The sequence below is a fragment of the Garra rufa genome, chromosome 17 (assembly GCF_049309525.1).
Source record: "Garra rufa chromosome 17, GarRuf1.0, whole genome shotgun sequence".
In the NCBI taxonomy this organism is placed as follows: Eukaryota; Metazoa; Chordata; class Actinopteri; order Cypriniformes; family Cyprinidae; genus Garra; species Garra rufa.
The window spans coordinates 30,556,617-30,584,279 of NC_133377.1; the positions used below are offsets into that span (position 1 = coordinate 30,556,617).

Genomic DNA, 27,663 nt, shown 5'->3' on the forward strand with positions numbered 1-27,663 from the left:
CTTTTAATTAAATTTTATATTTTTAGATATTTTAAGCAATATAATGGTAGTTTGATTATTTTACATAGTGTGGATGCTAGATGGATTTTATTTATTTTAAACTATTTTAAGCAACGTAGTTTTTTATTTAATTTTTCATTTTTTAAATTTAATTTTATTTTAGGCAATGTAGATGCTCAGATGGATTTTATTTATTTTTAACTAAGGCTCATTTAGATTTTTTTTAAATGATATATATTTAAGCAACATAGCTTTTAATTTAATTACATTTTTTATTTTTAGATATTTTAAACAATATAATGGTTATTTATTATAATGGTTATTTATTATAAACAATATAATGGTAATATTATTTATTTTAGACCGTGTAGATGCTCTGTTTTATTTTATTTTATTTTAGGCAATGTATAGGCTCAGTTTGATATTTTTATTTTATATATTTTAAGCAATGTATAAGCTTTTAATTTAATTGTATAATATATTCTTATATATTTTAAGCAATATAATCCTAAAAAATATTTTAGACTATGTAGATTCTTCCTTGGATTTTTATTCATTTTATTTTAGGCTGAGATGGATTTTATTCATTTTAAACGATAATATTTTAAGCAATGTAGAAGATTTTAATTAATTATTTTTTTTATTATTTTTTTTATTTAATTGTATTTTATTTAAGGCAATGTAGAGGCTCAGTTGGAAATTTTTATTTTATATATTTTAAGCAATGTATAAGCTTTTAATTAAATTTTATTATATATTCTTATATATTTTAAGCAATATAATGTTAGTTGGATTTTTTTATTATTATTTTAGACAATGTAGATGCTTTGTTGGATTTTTATTTATTTTATTTTAGGAAATGTAGGCGCTGAGTTGGATTTTATTTATTTTAAACGATAATATTTAAGCAATGTAGAAAATTTGAATTGAGTTTTATTTTATTTTATTTTGTAGGCGAGTGGCAAGAGGACAGAAAAGCATGCAGAAATGGACAGAGGGTCAAAATTTGAAAATGTTGCAAGTCAGATTCAAACCCTCAGCATAGGCATGAGCACCACAGTTACATATAGAACTGTGGAGTACTTTAAAAAAGTTTCCAAATGCTATATCTGTGACATTGATCTCTGCTTACAAATCAGTAAATCAATAAATGGACATTAAATATTGATTTATTGGTTGGGAATTATGCAGTTTAGTGGTTGCTTTATAAAAGTATTTGGCCAAAGAATGCAGTGATTGACCAATATGAATCAAATTCAGTTGATAAGTTTGTTTGGTAAAGTGAAGAAACTTCTCAAGGCTTCGTCTGTGGTCCTGCACCGTGGATAGCATGTTCCATTTAGCTGTATTGCATATCCAGTTTCTGGAGCACTAGTATAATGCCATATTGTTGTAACAGCCCCTGTATACTTGATGGATTTCAACCAATGAATATTCATTATGCAGGCACAAAGTCGTCATCAAATTTCACACACAAAACATACAGGCAGTGAGGGCAGGTTGAATCATTCCTTTCACTTTAAACGAGGCCCGGATGAATAGAGTAAAATATGCACTCTCAATTCATTGATAGCATCTTCAGCTTGAGGTAATTGAGTCGCTTTTTCCTCTCGGGCTGAATGAATAACGGTTTCACCCGATCCCCGGCCAGCTTTGCAAAATTCAGCCTCCGCATTGTTTTGCCCCCATAAAGGGGGATTCCTCCCTTTCAGCTGGGGAATGTCTTCTGTCTTAATTTTTCTTCATTTTAATCCTTCCATTCCCCCCTTTTTCCTCACTAGCTGAAGCATGAAGCTCGGAGTGGGGCGGCAGGCCATCGGAGGGGTTTTAAACTACAGCTGATAAATCAGACAGCAGCACTTCTCTCCCAGTGTCTCCCAGTTTACTCAGTCCTCCGGGGACTGGGGGGCATAGCCAGTTGGGGGATTAATTTTGCTTGCATTTTTTTTTTTTTGGTTTTTGTCTTTTCTGTTCAATTTGTCCATCCCCTCTCCTCCCCCTCCCCCGTCCCTTTCATGCAGATTCCTTTTCTCAGGGGACGGTGTTATGTGTTGCTGTTTTTATTAGCGCGCTGCCTAGATGAAAGACCTCAGTGTTTTCGCGCAGGCTGCGCTGTCGGCCCTCGCCAGAGGGAAACAAGAAAAACTTCTTTTTTGACATCATTTTCCCACATATTCCATTGGCTGAGGGGACATACTTGAGAGAAAAAGGGGAAAACTCCAGCTCTTTTGTCAGGGGGCCGTTTCTATGAAGAGGCGTTCTGCTTTTATTTTTCCGGTTTTGCCTCCTGTGCTTTTCACAGAGAGACGACAACAGCAGTGGGCTTCTTGGTTAAATGCCTCTCATCTCGTCTCTCCTCCACATACACTATTAGCATGAGAAAGGTCTGCGGTCTGGAACAGGCCTGGGGGGCATTGATCAGTGCTGGCTTATGGGCAGGTTGTTTTATTTTTCATAAGAGTAACATTTCAGGTCACTCCAGATGAGAGGAACCCTCAAGGTTCTTGTTCTCAGAGGGGATATCACATGCTTCGGATAAGAGCGCTTCAACCAAATACTCATTCATTTTGGGAACTTTTTTGAGTGCATTATAAACAACCACTGAATATGATAAATAAGTTTTCCCGGGAATATTCATTACTGTGTGTTTCTGAATATTTCAATATCTATTTACTTTTCTTAAAATTCTTAAAGGGATAGTTCACCCAAAAGTGAAAATTCTGTCATTAATTACTCACCTACTGGAATGTAAATTTAAACGCTTATTAAAAGAGTAGTTCACTTCCAGAACAAAAATGTACAGATAATGTACTCAACCCCTTGTCATCCAAGATGTCTGTCTTTCTTCAGTCGTAAAGAAATTGTTTTTTGAGGAAAACATTTCAGGATTTCTCTCCATAGGACACTTCTATGGTGCCTGCGAGTTTGAACCTCCAAAATGCAGTTTAAATGCAGCTTCAGATGGCTCTAAATGATCCCAGCCGAGGATGGAGGGTCTGATCTAGTGAAACGATCGGTTATTTTCTTTAAAAAAAATGTACAATTTATATACTTTTTAACCTCAAATGCTTGTCTGTCTAGCTCTGCGTGAAAAACTCTTCTCATTTTCTCCTCCAACTTCAGTATCGTCCTACATCGCTGCAGAAGTACAGACCCAGTGTTTACAAAGTGAACATGCAAGAAGGTCAAACGCCCTTTACAAAAAATGGTAAAACAGCGATGTAGGGTGATTTTGAAGTTGCAGGAGAAAACGAGATGGGAGTTTTTTGACATACTCTAACTGTCATGAACCGGAAGTTCATGTAGAGCTAGACAAACTCGAGCGTTTGAGGTTAAGAAGTATATAAATTGTAAAAAAATTTAGAAAGTAACCCATTGTTTCGCTAGATAAGACTTGGTTGGGATCATTTAGAGCCCTTTGAAGCTGCATTTAAACTGCATTTTAGAAGTTCGAACTCTGGAGCACCATAAAAGTCCATTATATGGAGAGAAATCCTAAATTTATTTCCTCAAAAAACATAATTTCTTTACGACTGAAAAAAGACATGAACATCTTGGATGACAAGGTAATAAGTACACTGTATAAAAAAAGCTGTAAAATTAACGGTAAAAACCTGGAAGCTGTGGTTACCAGAGTTTTCCCTTAAAAAATACAGTAGCAATGTTTTACAGTTTTCACTTAAATTTACAGGTAAATACCGTAATTTCACTGATATAATGGTAATGTACCAACTTCCTGAAATATTGAAATCTGTTTTGTACCTTTGTAATACACTGATAACCAACAAAAGCAGGTGATGATGACAACATCACATGATGAACTAAAGCCCATCACAAGGAGGTTTTAAATAACTTATATAAAAGGTGCACAGTGTCATTCACACAAACACTAAACACCATCATGGTAACACACATAAAACTGAAATAATGCAAAAAACATTCATTTAACAACATAAGATGTATTGTATGTTACATCTTATGTTGTTAAATTAATGTTTTTTGCATTATTTCAGTTTTATGTGTGTTACCATGATGGTGTTTAGTACAAAACTGCCAAGAAAAAAATAAGAAGAAAAAGTTATTTCAACAAAAAAACATCAAATTAAAAAAATTAAAAACGGAATTCTGGTAATGTCAATTTACAGTTATTCACTGTACATTTTATTCTTTTTCATTTCCAAAAACGGTATACTTCCGTAAAATTACATGCACAGTTTTTCACCGTATATAGATGGGGAACTTACCGTTAACCATTTCACAGGTTTTGACCGTAGCATTTTTACAGCTTTTTACCGTTAAATTCACAGTCTTTTTTTACAGTGTACATTATCTGTACATTTTTTTCTGGAAGTGAACTACTCCTTTATGCATTAAAAAACTGAAATTTGATTTATCTCAGACTTTCTCATCTCTTCCTCTGCAGGTGGGACTGTTGGACTTGGAGTTGAACCGCCTAACAAAAGCTCTGTTCCTGGCTCAGGTGGTTTTGTCTGTTGTTATGGTGGCTTTGCAGGGATTTCTTGGTCCCTGGTTCCGAAACCTGTTCCGTTTCGTGGTTTTATTTTCATACATCATCCCCATCAGGTATGTTTATAATAATATCACACAGATTACACTAATGTGAAAATATTACAGCAAAATCATCAGGATGAATCATCAAGCTTCAGCAGTGTGAAATGAGAAGAAAAAACAAGTTTTAGTACTAAATTAGTATGTGTGTGTGTGTGTGTGTGTGTGTGTGTGTGTGTGTGTGTGTGTGTGTGTGTAGTTTAAGAGTAAACCTGGATATGGGAAAGTCTGCATACGGCTGGATGATTATGAAGGATGAGAATATTCCAGGTACTGTGGTTCGGACAAGCACTATCCCAGAAGAACTTGGTCGTTTGGTCTACCTGCTTACAGACAAAACAGGTTTTTATTTTATTATTTGCTATTCTTATAATATTTAGATTTTCTCTCTCTCGCTCTCTCGCTCTCTCTCTCTCTCTCTCTTCCTTGTTTTATTTCCTCCCTCTCTCTTTGTGTTGAAACCACTCTGCCCATCCAAAAGCTTTTTAATAACTATTGATTTCTCTCCTGATCTTAATCTTTGTGTGCTGTTTTTCCAGGCACTCTGACCCAGAACGAGATGGTCTTCAAGCGCCTCCATCTCGGCACTGTCTCATACGGAACGGACACTATGGATGAGATCCAGAGTCACATCATCCAATCCTATGCTCAGGTGTGATTGACATGTGTCACCTTATACATCACCGATAAGACATTGGCTTTCACTATAGAGAAAACTTAAGGAGTTTCACATCCTTCACAAACTGCTGTCGTCTTTGGTGTGTGTGTGTGTGTGTGTGTGTGTGTGTGTGTGTGTGTGTGTGTGTGTGTGTGTGTGTGTGTGTGTGTGTGTGTGTGTGTGTGTGTGTGTGTGTACCTGGTATTCATCACGTTGTGGGGACCAAATGTCCCCACAAGGATAGGAATACCAGTAGATTTTGACCTTGTGGGGACATTTCTCAGGTCCCCATGAGGAAACAGGTTTATAAATCATGCACAATGAGTTTTTTTGAGGAATTAAAAGTGTGCACAATCTCCTGTGAGGGCTAGGTTTAGGTGTAGGGTAGGTGTAGGGCGATAGAAAATACGGTTTGTACAGTATAAAAACCATTACGCCTATGGAATGTCCCCATAAAACATGTAAACCAGTGTGTGTGTGTGTGTGTGTGTGTGTGTGCGCGTGCGCGTTTTGTGCCAACAGCCGGGTGACACAGTGTTAAAGCCACAGTGGCAATTGATTTTCATGCTTCACGGTCCTTCATTACTGTGATGATGGAGTGGCAGGCAGGTTTGAAATGTACCCATGATATGAGCGATCATAGCCTTATTATATCCCCCCTCAGGACGTGTCAGAGTCCGTGTCCAACAACTTGTGTGAAATTGAGTTTGACAGGAATCAATAAACATAATGTAATTTACAGCTTAACATGCTTTGGTGTGCACGAGGCAGTTATAGCTCCGATTCTCTCTGGAGTGTTATGAGTATAAAGAAATTACTATTAAAAACAGCTGTTGTTTCGTAGAGGGCAAACCCCATCGTCTTATTTGAGACAGTTTTGCCTGTCCGACTGGGACTTTGAACTCAAATTGCATTTTGAAATGTCAAAATTTGATACTCATATGTAGACAGTGTGGTTCAGTTTAAAACCTTCAGTTCACAGGGGTTTTGTGGCTTCATAATAGCGTTCTTCGCTTTCCATAAAATTGTACTGTAAAGGTGAAATATATCATTTTTTAAAAAAGGTGAGAAAATTAACATTTACAGAACATTCAGTTCACAAGCATTTTGTGACTCTAACAGCATTGTGGCTTAACATCTTAGATTTTCCAGTTGAATTTAAAAGGCATTGTTATTGTTGTGGCACTAAACTTTAGGTAATCTGAAGGTGAGAATTCAGAATTCAGAGAGAAGCCGGACATTTGAATAGTGTAGAAATGTATATAACACCATTGTATGTTTAATTATATATTTATATATATATTTGCAAATTCCAATATTTAGTCACTCAAACTGTTGATTTAAACTGTAAATTGCTAGATTTCCTACACAGCTCTAGCTTTTTTTCATATCGCTCTTATTAAATGAAAATACACTACCAGTCAAAAGTTTTCAAAAAGTACGATTTTTAATGTTTTAATGTAAAGAAGTCTCTTCTGCTCACCAAGCTTGCATTGATTTAATCCAAATATAGCTAAAGCAGTCATATTGTAAAATATTTTTACTATTTAAAATGACTGCTTTCTTTTGAATATATTTTAAAATATATTTTATTCCTGTGATCAAAGCAAAATTTTCAGCATCATTACTTCAGTCTTCAGTGTCACATGAACCTTCAGAAATCATCCTAATATTAATCTAATAATATTTGAACAGATTTGCTGTTCAAGAAACATTTTTTATGTTATCAGTATTTAAAACGGTTGAGTAATTTTTTAATTCTTTGATGAATAGACAGATCCGAAGATTAGCATTTATCTGAAATAAAAAGTTTTTTTTAACATTATTCACTATACCATTCAAAAGCTTGGAGTCAGTATAATTTTTAATTAAATTAAGATTAATTAAATTAAAATAATAAATAAAACAATTAAAAATGTAAAAAAATATTTAGCAAAGATGCTTTAAATTGATTAAAAGTGTTTCTGAAGGATCATGTTACTGGAGTAAATTACATTTTAAAATGTAGAATTTCAAATAGAAAACAGTTATTTTAAATTGTAAAAATATTTAAAAATTGGACTGTTTTGCTGTACTTTGGATCAAATAAATGCAGGCTTAGTGATAAAAACAAAATCTTACTGTTAATTTAAGTGAATCACAATATTTATAATGTACACAATAAAATGGATATTCATTTTGAGAATTGCTAAAGATTACTTATTAAATGTTATTAAATGTATTAGTGTTTAAGATCAAGTCAGCTTTAGAAATAATCTAAATGTTAATATAAGGGTCATTTTTAACTTCAGTCAATATGTCATGCCTGATTACAACTGGTTGGCTGTACATTTATGTAATCACACACTTACTGTATATTTATATACATATTCAGATTGCCAAATCAGAAACCTAACATACAATTCTGAGAAAGTGAGCCAGCAGTGGGGTGTTTTTATGTACCTTCATCTGCGATTTGAAGGCTATGGGCAGGTTGTCATCTCTTCCCCTCGGCAGAGCTCTGAGGAAAGAGGAGTTCATCAAGAGAAATCTCCTGCTCCAGTGGAGCACAGCAACCCCTGTCAAACACACACACACACACACACACACACACACACACAAGAAGAGAAGACTCACAGTGGTGCTTATGTAAATTGATAAGTCAGAGCAAGGGTGGGATTCAAACGTTGTCGTGTGGGGAGACACTGATGAAATCTTCACGCTTTTTTTGCCCAGCGTGTCCTTAGACTGAGAGAGCACAGGAAGATGAATTATCAGCATACACTTCCTGACCCAATCCCCCGTTCTTATGCTAAACATGATGTTATCAGATTCTGACATAATTTAAGTGATTTTTAAATGTGTTGGACCGAATCCTTTTTTATTTTTTTGCTGTTAGGGAGAGGAAAGGGCGACTTTTTCTATACATTTTTTTAATTATTGAAAGATATATAGGAATGATCGTCAGACGTCAGAACCCAGAAGACTAATTCTTTCAAGATTTTCCTGGGGCTTTATTATGGGACTTAAATTATTATGAGTTAAATAATGCCTGTGGTAAACTTAACTTGACGATACTTTGATGTCTTGTTCTAAAACATAAACTGCACACACCCATGCCATAAACGCACTTTTTAAAGCAGTTGTTTATTTTTGAAAACGTATGTTTTTAGTAAGTAACTAGATAAGACAGTTTGAGGTGTGAGTGTGTGCAGTTTATGTTGTAGTACATCAAAGGCTTTATTTTACTTATAAATTGAAAAACCCCATTAAAAAAAAACCCTGGGATAATCTCGAAAGAAACCGCTGCGAATTTCTCTTCTTCTCTTCTTTTGACGCAATACCAGCACCACTCTATAGTTGTGCCGATCACGTAATGCAATCACAATATTTCCTCTCACTATTGAATACTTTTATTCAGCAAATATGTGCAAAATTGATCAAACATGACAAAAACTGTGTTACAAAAAATCTATTTAAAAAAAACTTTCCCCTTTTTCCTATTTCTATGCGTTAAAGAATGTTTCCACCATAATATAAAGCTGTACAATAATAAGACATTTATTTTTGAACAGCTATAGACCAATTTGGTGTTTGCAAACAGTGGCAAACGTTTTTTTGTGTGCGGAGCTTATCTAGTGGCAGAAAATGACAGTTTTCAAGTAGCGGTCTATGAAAGCCATGGAATAAAATAATTTAAAAAAACTGTAAATTTGAGTTTATATTTCAAAATTCTTTCTTTTTCTTGCAATTCCGAAGAAAGCATTGCTTTCTTTCTTTGGTTGAACACAGAAGAATATATGCATTTCTTTTTGTCATACAATGAAAGTCTTTAAATAAACACAATGAAAGTATCGTAACTTTTAAATGAATGAACTGTACACTACCAGTCAAAAGTTTTTGAACAGTAAGATTTTTAATCTCTTCTGCTTACCAAGCCTGCATTTATTTGATCCAAAGTACAGCAAAAACAGTCAAGTTTTTAAATATTCTTAAGATTTAAAATAACTGTTTTCTATTTAAATATGCTTTAAATTCATTTTTTTCTTCTTCAATTTTTAGCATCATTACTCCAGTGACATGATCCTTCAGAAATCATTCTAATATTCTAATTTGCTGTTGAGAAAAACTAATATTATTATTTTGTTGAAAACATCTGAGTAGAATTTTTCTTTGATGAATAGAACGTTCGGACTAACAGCAATTATCTGAAATAGAAATATTTTGTAACATTATAAAATAATGCTATATCTCACAATTCTGATAAGAAAAATCAACTTGTCATTCTTTCTTTTCCCCTCAGCTCAGAACCATGAGTTTATGTCCTTCACTTCTGAGGTATTTTTTCTTCAGAATTGACGCGTGCTAGTGTTGAGTTAAACCAAGTTATAAAGTCCAAACTAGGAGATATAAACTTGCATTTGCAAGAAAAACACGTCAGAAATGTGAGATAAAATAGGTAAATGATATGTAAAAAGTTATAGTTTTAAATAGTAGTTCATGCTGTTTGAATATGTTGAATATTCACAAACTGCATATGTGAATATTATGTAGACAAATTGTTTAATCCAAATTTATGTTTTAAAAGTAGAGTAATCATAGCAGGTTTCCTCCATAGTCTGTCTGTTTAAACATTTGCATTTAGTTTCAAATTGCATGTTTAGTGACAGTATTCTATAAAAAATCTGACATCCAAAGACGCAATACTTTTTTTTTTTTTCTCTCTGGATTCCATGAATTTAAGCCGTTTCCCTCCACTTGTTACCAGTGTTTTTCTGCCACCGTAATGCACATGCAGCTGTGGGTGATGTAACTGTGACGTCTACTCCAAATTGGTCTATTCTACACATTAGAATGATTTCTGAAAGATCATATGACAATGTACTGGAATAATGGCTGCTAAAATATATTTATACAGAAAACCATTATTTTAAATGATGATAATATTTCATAATATTACTATATTTGACCCTGGACCACAAAACCAAAAAAAAGTTGTAAGTCGGGTATATTTGTAGCAATAGCCAACAATACATTGTGTGGGTCAAAATGATTGATTTTTCTTTTATGTCAAAAATCATTAGGATATTAAGTAAAGAACGTGTTCAATGAAGACTTTTTGTCAATTTCCTACCATAAATGTATCAAAACTTCATTTTTGATTAGTAATATGCGTCGCTAAGAACTCTATTTTTTTTTTTTTTTTTTTGCACCCTTAGATTTTCAAATAGTGTTTTCACAATCAAATATTGTCCTATTCTAACAAACCATACACACCAATGGAAATCTTTATTCAGATGATATATCATTTGTGACCCTGGACCACAAAACCAGTCTTAAGTCGCTGGGGTATATTTGTAGCAATAGCCAAAAATACATTGTATGGGTCAAAATGATCGATTTTTCTTTTATGCCAAAAATCGTTAGGAAATTAAGTAAGGATCATGTTCCATGAAGATATTTTGTAAAATTCCTGCTATAAATATATCAAAATGTAATTTTTGATTAGTAATATGCATTGTTAAGACCTTAATTTGGAGAACTTTAAAGGTGATTTTCTCAGCATTTTGATTTTTTTGCACCCTCAGATTCCAGATTTTCAAATAGATGTATCTCGGCCAAATATTGTCCTATCCTAACAAACCACACATCAATAGAAAGTTTATTTATTGATCTTTCATATGATGTATACATCTCAGTTTTGTAAAATTTAACCTTATGACTGGTTTTGTGGTCCAGGGTCACATTTTCACAAAATTGACCCTTATGGTTTTGTGGTCCAGGGTTACTTATTTTTTATCAAATAAATGCCGCCTTGATTATCAAATGGTCACAATTTTGTTATTTCCACTTTGTGTCTCTCCAGGTGTGCTCGGCGCAGTCTAATGGCAACAGTGCAAGTTCAACACCCTCTCGTAAACCACAGCCACCCGCACCGAAGGTCCGCAAGAGCGTGAGTAGTCGGATCCACGAGGCTGTGAAAGCCATCGCTCTGTGCCACAACGTTACACCGGTGTATGAGTCCCGCGTTAATGGTGCCAGCACGGAGCCAGAGAGCACAGAGGCCGACCAGGACTTCAGTGACGACAACCGTACTTACCAGGCCTCCAGTCCTGATGAGGTAAGAATCTCTCTTTATACCAACTTATTTATTCTTATTTAATAAAATTGTCATTTTCTGCTTGAGTGGTTCCAACAAAATAACGAATAAGCAGGACACTTTTTTTTTTTTATTCCTGTTTATTTTATTTAGAAATCAGATAGATTGCATTGACACTGGTCTGCTCATTCCTCTAACGGTGTAATCCTATATATCGCTGCTTTAGTATTTATGACTCCCCCACTTTAGCCTTGAATTTACTGCCTTATTGGATGGTAATATAGACTCTGTGTTAGTAGAGAAATCTGAGAGGGCTCAATAAATATCAGAAGCAGAGGGGGCAGGGATAGGTCACACACCAGGAAGGACTCGGTCATCATTTGTGTTGAGAGATCGTAGATATTTATAGATCCGTTGTAGAGCAACAATATTTTGAATGAGTTGTTGGTAAGAAAAGCACTAAATAAATGGCAGAAAAGGCATTGAGGCCAAACATATGTCACAATGGCAGCGCTCCTCAGATAGATGGAGGGAAACGTCAGACTCATTATAGTTAAATATATTTTTTAACAGAGGGGAATGAAGAGTTGTTGGAGGCTTGACTTGGAGGAATAATTCACACAAAAATTACATTTCTGTCATTGATTACTCACCCTCATAACCTTCCAAACTTATATTGCTTTTTTTTTTATGTAGTTGAACACAGAAGAATGTTTGCATTTCTTTTTTCATACAATGAAAGTATTGTAACTTTACAATAACTTTCATGTACAAATGAGTTTTTTCATGTACAAAAGATTTTTGATCTCTTCTGCTCACCAAGACTGAATTTATTTGATCTAAAGTACATCAAATACAGTAAAATCTTGAAAAAGTTTTACTATTTAAAAGAACTGTTTTCTATTTAAATATATTTTAAAGCTTAATTTATTTCTGTGATTTCAAAGCTGAATTATTAGCATCATTACTTCAGTCACATGATCCTTCAGAAATCATTCTAATATTCTGATTTGCTGCTCAAAAACATTTTTTTATTATTATTATGTTGAAAACAGCTGAGTATAATTTTTTCAGGGTTATTTGATGAAAAGAATGTTCAGAACGTTCAGAAATCATTCTAATATTCTGTTTTGCTGCTCAAAAAACATTTATCATTATACTGAAAACAGCTGAGTATAATTCTTTCAGATTTCTTTGATAAATACAAAGTTTTTATCTGAAATATAATTATTTTGTAACATTATAAATGTCATTATCATCATCACTTTTGATCAATTCAAAGCATCCTTGCTAAATAAAAGTATTAATTTCTATAATTTCTAACCCACCATTATATATATATAATGCTGATCTTTGGATCTCTTTATACGTTAAAAAATCCTGAAATAAATACTGTTTTTATTTATTATTTATTTTTACTGTTTTTTACAGCAAATCAGAATATTAGAATGGTTTCTGAACGATCATGTGACACTGAAGACTGAAGTAATGATGCTGAAATCACAGGATCACAGGAATAAATTACATTTTAACATATATTTAAATACAAAGCAGTTATTTTAATAGTCAAATAGGATCAAATAAATGCAGGCTTGGTGAGCAGAAGACAACTCTTTAAAAAACATTAAAAATCTTACTGTTTAAAAAGCTTTTGACTGGTAGTGTACGTCCGTCTTTCACAGCCTTTTCATTAGCACATGATATTTTTATATTGCTTTTTTGTCATTTTTGGAGCTTCATAGCTTGTGGAGCATTTCTTTTTCATGTCTTTGGAAGAAATAAAATAATATAATGTGGGTGAGTAAATAATGACAACATTTTTGTGTTGAGGTGAACTAACCCTTTAAGCGTTCGCATAATTCTCTACAATGTGTGCTGTTCCCTTGCAGGATCTAATGAAGATGAACTAATGAAGGGCAATCGTTTTCAGAGCATTGATTGTTTTCAAGAAAATGCTAGGGGTCATTATATAAATTGAGAATATTCCGGTGCTCCTTCATTTCTTTTCCCTTATACAGACCGAGCATCTTTTTCTTCAGGACCTTCTGTAGACGTAGATATCTTTTGAGAGTGATAAAAGGAAAAAGAAATCTGTCCATCTCCCTCTTTAGTGGAATTGCCTGTCCTCTCTTCTCCCTTGATGTGTCTACTTATTTATTTTCTTTAATGCCCAGGTCTTATCTCTCCAACGTCTTCACTCCGGGATTGATCAATATTTAATTTTCTCTGAGAGACTAGCGGTTAACACTAGTCTTTCTCTACGTGTCAGTCTCATCAGCGCCTGTGTCTATGTGTGCTCGCTCAAAGACCTCCAGCCTTTTCAGCCTTTAATATGACAGACGCATAGCAATAATATTCCTAAAGAGAGTCGAGTTCAGAGATTGAATATCCCAGATGCCTTTCCGCACACTTACTTCAAGTCATTTGTGACCTTTGGCCTCGCAGTGTCAAGGGTCAGAGGTTTATCATGACCTTTAATGATCGGACATTCTCATGAGCAAGACCGTTTGTTATGTCCGATAATGAAGTTTTACTTATGGGGGGTAATAGAAGTTCACTGATGGTTTTATTAGCAGTTTTGGCTTATTCAGATGAGATGACAGTGCTCAGTGGCTGTTGACCTTTGCTTCTTCAAGGAAAAATATAGTATTGACCTCTAACCTTTAGCCTATTAAATAGAAGTTGTCACAAAAAGATGGGCCACTCGTACAAGAGAGTTATGGCATGTTCAATTCTTTTAGAATGAGTTTTTTGTTAGAAGCGGATGCTATCTTAGTCTGGATTCGATTAATAGAATGGTCCGGTCAAATATTTTTTACTCTAAAATGCAAGAAATTGACAGTTATTTTTAAAAAGCCTGTAATCGGACAACTGAAAAAGTCATGAAAAGTCATTCCTCAAAAAGTCTGAAACAATATACCGTTATAATAAAGATAGATAGAATTCAGATAAACTTTCTCTCAGCATATTCCTGGATGAAACTGCCCTGTCAGATAAAACCATCTCCACTTTGCCTTCTTTATGACGTCGTATCATATTTCCTGTCACATCTGGTCTCTTTATTAAATAACAGCCACGTCTTCATGTGGTCGTAGGTCACATGGTGCGGTTTCAATCCTCTCTCGGCTTCTTGAAGGCGCAGTGATCTTGGTTTATGATTACAGCTTTTCTTCCTGTACTGCTGAAATGATTGATAGAGTGTATTAAAGGCTCTCCCCTGTGTCGTAAAACAGTTCCCTGCTCCTCTCCTGAAGGCATTTCCCCACCACCTGAGTTACTTGTGTGTGTGTGTGTGTGTGTGTGTGTGTGTGTGTGTGTGTGTGTGTGTGTGTGTGTGTGTGTGTGTGTGCTCTTGAGGGCATCATTTAGCACTGTCAGGTTTATAGAAGACTGGCTAATTAGTCATATCACATTGAAATGCCATAAACAAGAGTTCTAGCTGTGTTCTGATGTGTGTAAGAGCAAAGAAAGCAGATGTAATCACAGAGCTGTAGAGGAGTTTTAAAGGCATAATTTGTAGGGATGGTGTTTATGACTTTTCAGTCTTGAGATAAACAGTGCATGCAATGTGGTCAAGAAGTCTGAGATGCAGCTGAAGATTTGATCATTTATTGCGACCTTTTCTAATTTAATGCATTTTTTGATACATTTTATTATCAGCATAAGTCTAAATTATCATTATATTTCAACTAGAGTTGACATTATTAACATTCGGTTTGGCTTTACTGACAGCAACACTGTCCAGCGTGATTTGAGAGTGGTCTAAACAGAATCTTGTGCTCCAGTTAAAGCAGGAAAATTTGACTACAAGAGTTCACATGATCAATGTCTAAAAATCTGATTTTCAGAATTTCTTTTTTTATTTTAAAATATAAATTATTGCCTAAATATATATTTTTAAATAAAATACTGAAAACTGAAAGCTAAGCTGTGTGTATAAGTTGTGTATATGCATTTGGCAATGAATCTTGTTTTATTTTTATTTAGTTAGTTAGTTAGTTAGTTAGTTAGTTAGTTAGTTAGTTAGTTAGTTAGTTAGTTAGTTAGTTAGTTGGCAAAATCTTGTGCTGCAGTGGAAGCAAGACGATTTGACTGTACAAGAATTTAATCAATCTCTCAAATTATTTTGTGAATATTTTTATTTTATTTTTTTATTTTTGTTTTTTGTTTACAAGAATTCACATAATCAGTGTCTCATATTTGATTTTCAGAAATGTTATTACTGATCTAGACCAATTTTTTTTAATGCTAAAACATTTAAGTTATAAATGTAAATGTAAATTTAAAAGAAAGCACATTTTTTTCTTTAGAACTAATATATTAGAACTAACTAATTAAACTAATTTTATTTTATTTTGAATAATATTTTATTTTATATACAAATATATATAAAAAGATTCAAACAGAATCTTGGGCTGAGATTTTCAAGATTTCACATGATCAATGTCTCAAATTTTATTTTCAGAATTTTATTAGTGACCTAGACGTGATTTTTTTTTAAATCCTAAAATATTTTAAATACAAATTTGGTTTTTTCAATTATTATTATTATTTTTTTTCTTTCATTCACTGTAATTTTATTTTATGATGTGTTTTTTTTTTTTTTTTTTTTTTTTGTGAAAGATCCAAAAAGAACTTTGTGCTGCAGTGGAAGCAAGGAAATTTGACTGTACAAGAATTCACATGATCAATGTCTCAAATTAGACTTTCAGAAATTTTATTAGTGACCTAGACGTAATTTTTGTTAAATCCTAAAACATTTTAAATATAAATGTATTTTTTTTTTAATGGATTTTTTTTTTCTCCATTTTATTTTATTTTATTTTATTTATTTATTTTTTGTGAAAGATCCAAAAAGAACCTTGAAGGAATCAAGGAAGGAAATTTGACTATTTGATTTGATTATTTATTAAATTTTTTATTTATCCAAAAACACTCTTGTGCTGCAGTGGAAGCAAGAAAATTTGATTGTACAAGAATTCACATGATCAATGTCTCAAATTAGATTTTCATAAATGTTATTAGTGACCTAGACCTAGCTTTTTTAATCAAAAAACATTTAAGGTGTAAATGTAAATGCCTTAGACTTTTTTAATAGAAAACAAATGTTTTATTTTATTTTATTATATGTGACCCTGGACCACAAAACCAGTCTTAAGTCGCTGGGGTATATTTGTAGCAATAGCCAAAAATACATAGTATGGGTCAAAATTATTGATTTTTCTTTTATGTCAAAAATCATTAGGAAATTAAGTAAAGATCATGTTACATTAAGATTTTCCTACTGTAAACCTATCAAAATGTAATTTTTGATTAGTAATATGCATTGTTAAGAACTTAATTTGGACAACTTTAAAGGTGATTTTCTTTCTTTTTTTTTTGCACCCTTAGATTACAGATTTTCAAATAGATGTATCTCGGCCAAATATTGTCCTATCCTAACAAACTATACACCAATAGAAAGATTATTTATTGAGCTTTCATATGATGTATATATCTCAGTTTTGTAAAATTTAACCTTATGACTGGTTTTGTGGTCCAGGATCACATTAAAAACACTCTTGTGCTGCAGGAACGGTTAAAAACTTTTAAAAATAATTTTTATTTTAATATTTTTTTTATTATTATTATTCATATAATATATATTTGTTTGTAATTTATATTTATTTTTAATATTATGTACCTATCTATTATTTCACTTATGTACCTATCTGCCAATCTCTGGCAGTTGCATGTATTTTTTTTTTTATTATTGTATTGTATTTTCAACTCAAATGCAGTTGTTGTTTTATTTAATAATTATTGAATCTAATCACCAGCCATACAGTAAATTTCTTCAAATATTATTGATTATAATCAAAGATTATTTGATCACCAAGAGCAAAAAGTTGCATGTAACTGGTCACAAAAACATCTTTTACAACAAAACATTCTTTCACATGTTGTGTAGGTGGCTCTGGTGCTCTGGACTGAGAGTGTGGGTTTGACTCTGGTGAACAGAGACCTGACGTCCCTCCAGCTGAAGACCCCAGCCGGACACATCTTGACCTATTACATCCTCCAGATCTTCCCCTTCACCTCTGAGAGCAAGCGCATGGGCATTATTGTCAGGGTGGGTGTCCAACGACAAGTGTGCAAGTGTGTTTGTATGTGTTCGAAATGACATATTTCTTCATTTCAAACACTGTAAAAACATCCGCTGAGAATATGTCTGCACTTGAACAGTTTCCTCTGCAGTATGGCTTTGTGTCCTTTAGCCTTTGTTGAGTAAGCTATTAGTAAGCTTCAAGACTTGAGTGTTTCTGAGTGTGTCATGTTTGTTTGTCTGTTACAGTACATGCGTAAGAGTATTTGTGACTAAGCTTTTGACATGCGTTTATGTTGGAGCTTATGCATTCTCTGTTTGACTTCTTATTTACTGATAACTTGAGGACTCCATGCACCATCTGTGTGGTTTTGTGCTCTACAGTCTGACACGCTAATGATTTAGACATTATTTGGATATGTTTTTAAGTGTTCTCTATTGAATTGATTGTGTTTCAGGAGGAGGCTACCGGCGACATCACGTTTTACATGAAAGGGGCTGATGTTGCTATGGCGAGCATTGTACAGTACAATGATTGGCTGGAGGAGGAGGTAAGAATGCATGAACCATTGTTGATGGGAAAATCGGCATTCTGCTTTTTCGTGTGGGTTGGTGAGCTTATGAATAAATCTGATTGTCTGTTTCTGTGACCCTTCTTTTGTTTTGTTTTGTTTATTTGCATTTTTAATTGTTTTTGTATCTAATTCATAATCTGTCTTTGTGTGCGTTTGCCTGTGTGTCGAATGACAGTAAAAGCAATCAAAATAAATCCGGTACTATTTTGTATGTTTTTCAGATGTAATTTATCCATGCAAAACAAACAAGAAGAAATATCAGATTAAAAAAGTTCCCTTCCAGATCAAAAATTTACAGATAATTTACTCACTCCCTGGTCATGCAAGATGTTCATATCTTTCTTTCTTCATTCGTAAAGAAATTATGTTTTTTGAGGTAAACTTTTCAGGATTTCTTTTCATATAGTGGACTTCTATGGTGCCTGTGAGATTGAACTTCCAAAATGCAGCTTCAAAAGGGTTTTTGGGTCTAATCTAGCAAAACGATTGGTTATTTTCTAAAAACTTTTTTACAATTTATATGCTTTTTTGACCTCAAATGCTCATCTTGTCTAACTCTCCATGTACTCTGTGTATTTCGGTTCAAGACAGTCACGGTATGTCAAAAAACACCCATCTAATTTTCTCCTTCAACTTCAAAATCACTTTGCTAGATAAGACTCTTCTTCCTCGGCTGGGATCTTTTAGATCTGTGTTTAAACTGCAGATTGGAAGTCGCCAAAATTTTTAGAAGTCCGCTATATGGACAGAAATCCTGAAATGTTTTCCTCAAAAACCAATTTCTTTACGACTGAAAACAGAAAGACATGGACATCTTGGATTACAAGGGGGTGAGAAAATTGTCTGTAAATTTTTGTTCTGGAAGTGAATTCTTGCCAATTTAGAAGTTGACTGGTGTAAGTTGTCACATTCTCAGTAAAATTGTAACAACGAAGCAGTTATGACACAAATCTTAGAGACCATGTACAAAAAATTCAAACCATTTTTACATATTGCAAGGTATTAACCTCAGTAGTACTTTTTTTTTTTTTAAAGGAAATTATACTTTTTTTCAGTAAGGATGCATTCAGTTGATCAAAAAGTAACAGTAAAGACTATTATGTTGTTATAAAAGATTAATATTTCAAATAAATGCTTTTCTTTTGAACTTTCTATTTATCAAAGTGTCCTAATGTAAAAAAAAATTCTTCTAAGTCTTATAAGGACAAAGTTTGGTGGAGTTTAAAAAAAAAATTGAGTAGAGTTCAAATAAATGCTGTTGTTTTTTGGAAGTATTCATTAAAGGATCCTACAAAAAGGTCACTGTTGCCAAGACAAAATATTAAGCACAACTATTTTCAAAATTAATAATTTGATATGTTTTTTATGCAGCAAATCAGAATGATTTCTGAAGGATCATGTGACACTGAAGATTGGAGTAATGGCTTCTAAAATTAAGTTTTGCCATAACAGGAATCATTTGCATTTTAAAAATATATTTAAAAAGTATTATTTAAAAATATTGAAAAAAAAAAACGTTTTAAAAAATTATGAAAATATTTTACAATTTTACTATCTTTACTATATTTTTGATCAAGTAAGTGCAGCCTTGGTGACCCTAAGAGACTTTCAGAATTTTAAGAATTTTAATGTTTTGTTTATAATATTTAATATAATATAATAGTAATATTTTTAAAGTCTCTTCTGCTCACCAAGCCTCTATTTTTGATCCAAAATACAGAAAAAAAACTGTAAAATTGTGAAATATTTTTACTATTTAAAATATTTTTTTGAAATGTAATTTATTCCTGTGATCAAAGCTACATTTTTAGCATCATTACTCCAGTCCTCAGTGTCACATGATCTTTCATAAATCATTCTAATATTATAATTTGCTGTTTAAGAAAGATTTATTATTATGTTGAACACAGTAGATTATTTTCTTTGATGAATAGAAAGTTCAGAAGAACAGCATTTGTCTGAAATAGAAATGTGCTGTAACCTTATAAATGCCTTTATTGTCACTTTTGATCAATTTAAAGCATCCTTGCTAAATAAAAGTATTAATTTCTGTCATTTCTTCCACCGCCACCCCCCCCCCCCCCCAAAAACAACAACAAAAAAATTATACTGACTCCAAGCTTTTAAATTATATAGTGTATAATGTTACAAAAGGTTTTTATTTCAGATAAATGCTGATCTTTGGATCTTTCTGTTCGATCCTAAAAAAAATACTTTTTTACTGTTTTAAATATTGATAATAAATATTTCTTGAACAGCAAATCAGCATATTAGAATGATTTCTGAAGGATCATGTGACACTGGAGACTGGAGTAATGATACAGAAAATTTAGTTTTGATCACAGGAATAAATTACATTTTAAAATATATTCAAATAGAAAACAGTTATTTTAAATAGTAAAATTATTTAACAATTTTGCTGTTTTTGCTGTACTTTGGATCAAATAATTGCAGGCTTGGTCAGCAGAAGAGACTTCTTTAAAAAAAAATATATATATAAAATTCTTACTGTTCAAAAACTTTTGACTGGTACTTGTGCATATTACAGTTATAGATTTGTAGTAGAAACGCATATATGCTTAGTATATGACAGCTCATAACCCCAGTTCCCCTACATCTGTCTTTCTAACTCACTATCTCAGGAGCTACCGCCAATGTTTTTGTGTTGAATCCCTTATAGGAATGACTTTATGAACAGATCCCTGTTGAATTAAGAATCAACACATTTGATAAGGTAGCACTAAGCATGACAAACAGGTCGGCCTGTCCTAGCCTCTGTGATCAAGGACAAACTGCTCAGCCCATCATCACACATGCATTTCTCGCTTTGATGATTACAATTGTATTGGCAATATGCAGTCGATGAGGGGCGGAGATGAGGCTTATTAATTAATGAATGACCTCAATAAAGGCGTATGACTGGGAGCATCATGTCATAATCCTCATCGGTGCGCTTTGTTTGTGAGTGTGTGTGTGTGAGACGCTGCTATAAGGACAGGTCAATAAGTAATCACTGCATCACTTTCGCCTGTTGGATTTTCATATCAAAATTAAACCGCTGTCCCACATTCTTTACAGTCTGCTCAAAGATTCCCACAGGCACTGTTGAAATTTTCACAATTGATTCTTCCTGTGTGTGTGTGTGTGTGTGTATGTGTGTGTTTGCATATCTCTATTTGCGTGACAGTGTTTTGATGTTTCCAGTAAATACAATTGTGTTAAAAGCATTGTTTATATCTTTGTTCTCATGCTTTCTGTATACCAATTGAGTGCACAGTCTAATACACAACCACACAAACTCACACAACATGGCTGTAGCTGATGTAATTGTAGTTGTGTGTTGCATTATGTTGTCTTAGTGCGGGAACATGGCCAGAGAGGGCTTGCGGACACTGGTGGTGGCTAAGAAATCACTGACTGAAGAGCAATACCAGGACTTTGAGGTAAGATATACCAACTTTATTTCCACCCTCGGTAAGTTTAATAAATTAATATGCGGTTCATACTGTGCCTTGCAAAAGTATTCATACCCCTTCATTTTTTTTTTTTTCACGTTTTGTTGCAGCATTATGTTAAACTGCTTTAAATGAGTTTTTCCCCACATCAATTTACACTCCATACACCATAATAATGACAAAGCAAAAACCAGATGTGCAAATTTTACAAATTTATTAAAAATAAAACACTGAAATAAGTACATTGCATAAGTGTTCATACCCTTAACTCAGTACATAGTTGAAGCACCTTTACAGCCTCAAGTCTTTTTGGGTATGATGTGACAAGCTTTGCACATCTGCATTTGGCAATTATCTGCCATTCTCTGCCTCACCTTTTCACCTCTCAAGCTCTCTCAGCTTGGATGGGGGCTGGCAGACATTTTCTAGAGTCTTAGTTGTTCCAATCGTCTTCCATTATGGATAATGGAGGCTACATGCTTCTGTGAACCTTCAATGCAGCAGATTTTTTTTCTGAACTCTTCCCTAGATCATCGCCTTAACGCAAGTCTGTCACTGAGTTCTACAGGCAGTTATCTTGACCTCAGGACTTGGTTTTTGCTCTGATATGCATTTTCAGCTGTTAGACCTTTTCTGAGAGGTGTGTGCCTTTCTAAATCATACTCATTCAAATGAATTTGCCAAAGTTTAACTCCACTCGAAGTGTAGTAACATCTAGAAGCAATATGAATGCTCCTGAGCTAAATTTCGAGTGTCCCAGAAAAGGGTATGAATACTTATGCAACGGGATATTTTCAGTTTTTTTTTTTTTTCATAAATTTGCACAAATGTTAAATACCTATTTTTTGCTTTGCCATTATGGAACAGGGAGTGTAGATTGATGTGGAAAAAAGTAATTTAAAGTAGTTTAACATAAGGCAGCAACATAACAAAATGTGAAAAAAATGAATGGGTATGAATACTTTCGCAAGGCACTGTACATATTTATTCATTCACGTGATCCTTCAGAAATTATTCTAATATGCAGATTTTTTACTTTTACTATCAATGTTGGCAACAGTTGTGCTGCTTCATATTTTTGGACCTGATTCTTTTTTCAGGATTCTTTGATCAATTATAGGTGAAAAAACAGCATTTATTTAAAATAGAAAGGTTTTCTAACAATATACACTACTGTGCAAAAGTTTGGGATCAGTAAATTTTCATTCTTTCTTTTTTCACCAAGGATGTGGTAAATTAATAAAATATGATATATTTTATATATCAAATGTGATAGCATAGATTTACATTGTTAGAAAAGATTTATATTTTGTATAAATTCTGTTTTTTAACTTGTTGTTCATCAAGGAATCCTGAAAAAAAAGAATCATTGGTTCCAAAAAACTATTTGGCAGCACAGCTGTTTGCAACATTGATAATTCTAATAATAAATCAGCATATTAGAATGATTTCTGAAGGATCATGGGACATTTAACTTATAATGTTTTTGGCCACTGCTACTTTACTCATTGCAAGACTCATTATGATTGGATGATACAGGAAGGAGCATGTAACTCATCTGTTGTCTCTAACACTAAATATCCCCAACACTTGGGCCAAAGTTAGTGTGTTGCAATAACGGATACATTTGGACAAAGCGGCTAGACGTCTGTCTAAATATAATAACCATAACAGCCCCATGACTTGTGTAACAAGCTGAAGTAATCGAAACTCAAATTTGCTTTGCCAGTAACAGAGGAAGGGGGAGAGGGGGTTGCTGAATTGCACATACGTTAAACCAGTTATTATAGAGAAACATGATGTAAGGAATCATGTCATCTTTGCCATGCACTTACTCTATATAAATTATAAACTGGGATTCAACTGTATTTTCTGGTGCCTGTTAAGCCCAAAGTATACTTTGTTTTTGTACGAATATAGTGTATGCGAACAGACGAACGCGTAGCCTTTTAAAGTATACTCTATTTGATAGCGAGCGGTTGACACATGCGCCACATGAGTCCAGTGTCTGTGCTATTTTTCTCAGAAAGTTATGACTGTTAAAATAATCTTTGTATTCTTGTAAACTAAAGTTGCTCTCTCATAACCCAAAGCGCCTGTCAATGTGGGTGTCTGTTGTTGTAGTCTCAGATATTTGATGCTGATGTTGTTTCATCTCTTTAGTTTCATTTATTACACAGACACTGGACTCAAACAAACCTTTCTAGAGCGCATGTCGACCACCTGCACTTGTGCATGCTATCAAATGGAGTATACTTTAAAAGGCTACATTTGACTGTACACACACATTAGTATACAGGTTAAAACCGATAGTTAGTGGAACACTATAAATCTTATTCCCAAGTGATAGTGTTTGAAATGGGCAAGATGTCATTAGACTTCAGCAGGTTGTCGCTAGAGAAATATAAATTTAAGTGTCACCAGAGATGCCTTAGTTTAACTGACGTCAGGTATGTAGGGGAATTTCTACCACAGCATTCAAGCACAGTTTTCAAGCATTTTTTTAATGAAGTAAACACAAGGAGAAATATATTTAATCACTTTTATTCGTATAGAACCAATTTACACTACTGTTCAGAAGTTTGGGGTCCATACAAATTTGTAAAAAAACATTTTTTAAGGTTTTGCTTATGCTCACCAAGGCTGAAAAAATACAGTATAACAGTAATACTGTTAAATATCGTTAGCTGTATTCTATTTTAATGTATTTTAAAATGTGAAAGTCACATGATCAGAAATCATTCTAATATGCTGATTTGGTGCGAACAGTTGCTTAATATTTTTGTGAAATTTTATTTTGTTTATTTTATTTTTTACAATATGAATGCCTTTACTGACATTTTTGATCAGTTTAGTGCATAATACATAGTACTTTGTAATGAACAACATTTTTAAAAGACCATTTAATATACAGTATAACACTTGGAGACCTCTTTGAAGGATTATGTTGATGTTGCATACATATCATAGTGTAAGAGTTTGGAATTGATTAAAATGGTTCATTTGGACTGATTGGACCATTTTACTGAAGCAAGACAAGGCAAGTTTAAAATCCTCCTAACTTGGCACTCATTTTATCCATCTTTCTGCCTGTTCAGAGTCGTTATAATCAGGCGAAGTTGAGTATCCATGATCGCACTCTGAAGGTGGCGGCAGTGGTGGAGAGTCTGGAGAGAGAGATGGAGCTTCTGTGTCTCACTGGAGTGGAAGATCAGCTGCAGGCTGATGTCCGGCCCACACTGGAGCTCCTCCGCAATGCTGGAATCAAGGTACACATACAATATATAAGCAAAAATATATAAACGCCTTAACCCCCCCATATATGCATGACTTTTGTGGTCTACTTCATGTTTCAGATCTGGATGTTGACTGGAGACAAGCTGGAAACTGCTACATGTATCGCCAAAAGTTCCCACTTAGTTTCTAGAAATCAAGACATCCATGTTTTCAAACCGGTAGGATCAGAACCACTGATTATTTGGATTTTTAAGTGAAGTGGATTTAGTGTGAATGCTTTATGGTGTTTTGTGGCAGGTGTCCAACAGGGGCGAAGCTCATCTGGAGCTGAACTCCTTCAGGAGGAAACACGACTGTGCGCTAGTCATATCAGGAGACTCTCTGGAGGTGAAAAATAAAAGCTGTACATATTCCATATATTCAAGAAAACCATGAATGATCTGGTTTGATTTTCTCCCACTGATTATTTCTCTCTATGTGTGGTCCATCAGGTCTGTCTGCGCTACTACGAGCATGAATTTGTGGAGCTGGCTTGTCAGTGCCCCGCTGTGGTTTGCTGTCGCTGCTCTCCCACGCAGAAAGCTCAGATCGTTCGATTGTTACAGCAGCATACAGCCAACAGAACATGTGCCATAGGTCAGTCCTCTCCACTTCTCTCCTCACTCTGTTGAGCTTTAAGTCCCATCATCCAGTAGCTGAGACAAAACCCACTTAAACTGAACTCTCTCTGAGCACATAAATCTTTGAGAGCGGTAAAGATGACTGTCTTCACAGTGTCTTCTCATGTTTTCCTGCTATCATCTTTCTTTTCTCTGCGCTCAGGCGATGGAGGAAATGATGTCAGCATGATCCAAGCAGCAGACTGCGGTATCGGTATTGAAGGGAAGGTGAGATACTTCTCATTAACATACATTGCCTTTTCCTGTTACTTTTTTTTTTCAATTCTTCGTTAATGAATTACAGTTTCTCTATCAAATAAATTATCATTTCCGTAATGTGTAGGTATTTTATTTTTTAAGTGTTAATTTTTTGTGTGTAATTATCGATTACTCTTGTTAATTTCTCTTTTATATATACAGTACTCAACATATGAAGTGGATCCAAAAAGGTTAATCAAAGTTGTCTTAAGACAATAATGGGTATTGTTTTTGTTTTAGGACAACTTTGATGAAAGTTTTTGATCCACTTCAAATGTTGACTATTGTATATATACAACTCACTGTTATGTAGCCTATAAAATGCAGTTAAATGCCCTTAAAATGTTGGGGCAAAAAAATGCTAAGTTATATTACACAAGCAGTGAGAACAATGTCACACAAGTGTTGTTTTTGTCTCAAATAGCATGAACGGTAATGTGATTATAAACAACAGTTCAGTAAATAAGAAGTATATATTGTGTTACATCTTAGGTAGGCTACAATATTGTCTGTTTTGCCAATGAAAATATTTCCTATAAAGCCACAGCAGAACTCTTGCATCTCTGAGCAAACAAAAAAAATGCATTGGCAGTTTATTTCTGAATGAATCAGTCCATTCATAAAGAGCTGTTTACTTCATTCCTGAATGAATCATTAGTTTGAACTAATGGAATGAATAAATGACTCAGTGACTTACTCATAAAGACATTTACCGCCACCTACTGGCAGTTTAGATTGTTGATTAGATTATATTTCATTAAAAAAAATTAAAAATAAGAAATAATAATAATAAAAATAGTAGGTCACCAAAAAAGAAAAATTCTGTCATCATTTACTCACCCTTGTTATTATCCTCTTTTATGTTTCATAGTTTATATTATAATATTTTCTGTTCTTCTCATTTTAAACAATAATGGCTTTAAATTATCTTTTTGGGGTATTTTTTTTTTACAGCCAAATGTAATTTGCTGTTAATTAATTGCCCCATCATGTAATTACTTCGAATTAGAATTTTAATAGACTGAGAGCCCTATATGCTGCCATCCAAAAGTTTGGGATCTGTAAGATTTGATCATTAAGGCTGCATTTACTTTATTCAAAAAAGACAGAAAAAAAAACTGTGATACTGTGCAATATTATTGCAGTTTAAAATAATGGCATTCTATTTTAATATATTTTAAAATATAATTTATTCCTGTGACGCAAAGCTGAATTTTCAGCAGAATTACTCCATAAATCATTCTAATATGCTGATTATTACTTTTGAATATTAATGATTACTTTTATTACCAATGTTGGAAACAGTTGTGCTGCTTAATATTTTGTTGGAATCTGGTAAACAAAATTTTTAGGATTAATTTATTAATAAAAAATTAAAAAGAAGAGCGTTTATTCAAAATTGAAATCTTCTCTAACAATTTAAGTCTTTGCTGTCATTTTTATCAATTTAATACATTCTTGGTGAATAAAAGTATTAATTTCTTTCCAAAAAAGAGAGAATACAAATTTGCTTACCACAAATTTTAAATGGTAGTTTATATTGTTAGAAAAGATTTCTGTTTAAATAAATGCTGTTCTTTTTTACTTTTTATTTTATAAAGTATCACAGGTTCCAATAAAATATTAAGCAGCACAAATGTTTTCAACATTGATAATAAATCAGCATCGTACAATGATTTCTGAATGATCATGTGACTCTGAAGACTTTAGTAATGATGCTGAAAATTCAGCTTTTTACCTTTACATTACATTTTAAAATATATTCACATAGAAAATTAGTTTATATAAAGTTATTACTAATATTTCAGACTCAGATTGAGTTCACAGAAGTGCATAGTGTCATTTAAAACTAAACTTACCTATTGTTTCAGGAGGGAAAACAGGCATCTCTGGCGGCAGATTTCTCCATAACCCAGTTTAAGCACATTGGCAGACTGCTGATGGTACATGGTCGCAACAGCTACAAACGCTCAGCAGCTCTGGGCCAGTTTGTCATGCACCGTGGCATGATCATCTCCACTATGCAGGTAACACATGTATAAGAGCCTCATGTATATTTCCACTTCTGTAGTGATACAGTGACCAAAG

The 27,663-nt window shown here is 33.5% G+C and overlaps 1 protein-coding gene across 1 annotated transcript in view; it reads left to right on the forward strand.

Moving 5' to 3' along the window:
- atp9b (ATPase phospholipid transporting 9B) overlaps positions 1–27,663 on the forward strand; it is a 57,779-nt gene that overhangs the window by 19,517 nt on the left and 10,599 nt on the right. Inside the window, exons 10-22 of the mRNA XM_073821467.1 lie at positions 4,424–4,584; positions 4,769–4,911; positions 5,109–5,221; positions 11,073–11,327; positions 17,257–17,418; positions 17,850–17,942; positions 21,326–21,409; positions 24,520–24,690; positions 24,778–24,876; positions 24,956–25,045; positions 25,150–25,294; positions 25,481–25,545; positions 27,447–27,602. Of these exons, the coding sequence (XP_073677568.1) occupies positions 4,424–4,584; positions 4,769–4,911; positions 5,109–5,221; positions 11,073–11,327; positions 17,257–17,418; positions 17,850–17,942; positions 21,326–21,409; positions 24,520–24,690; positions 24,778–24,876; positions 24,956–25,045; positions 25,150–25,294; positions 25,481–25,545; positions 27,447–27,602 (1,737 nt within the window). The remainder of the gene's footprint in view (positions 1–4,423; positions 4,585–4,768; positions 4,912–5,108; positions 5,222–11,072; positions 11,328–17,256; positions 17,419–17,849; positions 17,943–21,325; positions 21,410–24,519; positions 24,691–24,777; positions 24,877–24,955; positions 25,046–25,149; positions 25,295–25,480; positions 25,546–27,446; positions 27,603–27,663) is intronic.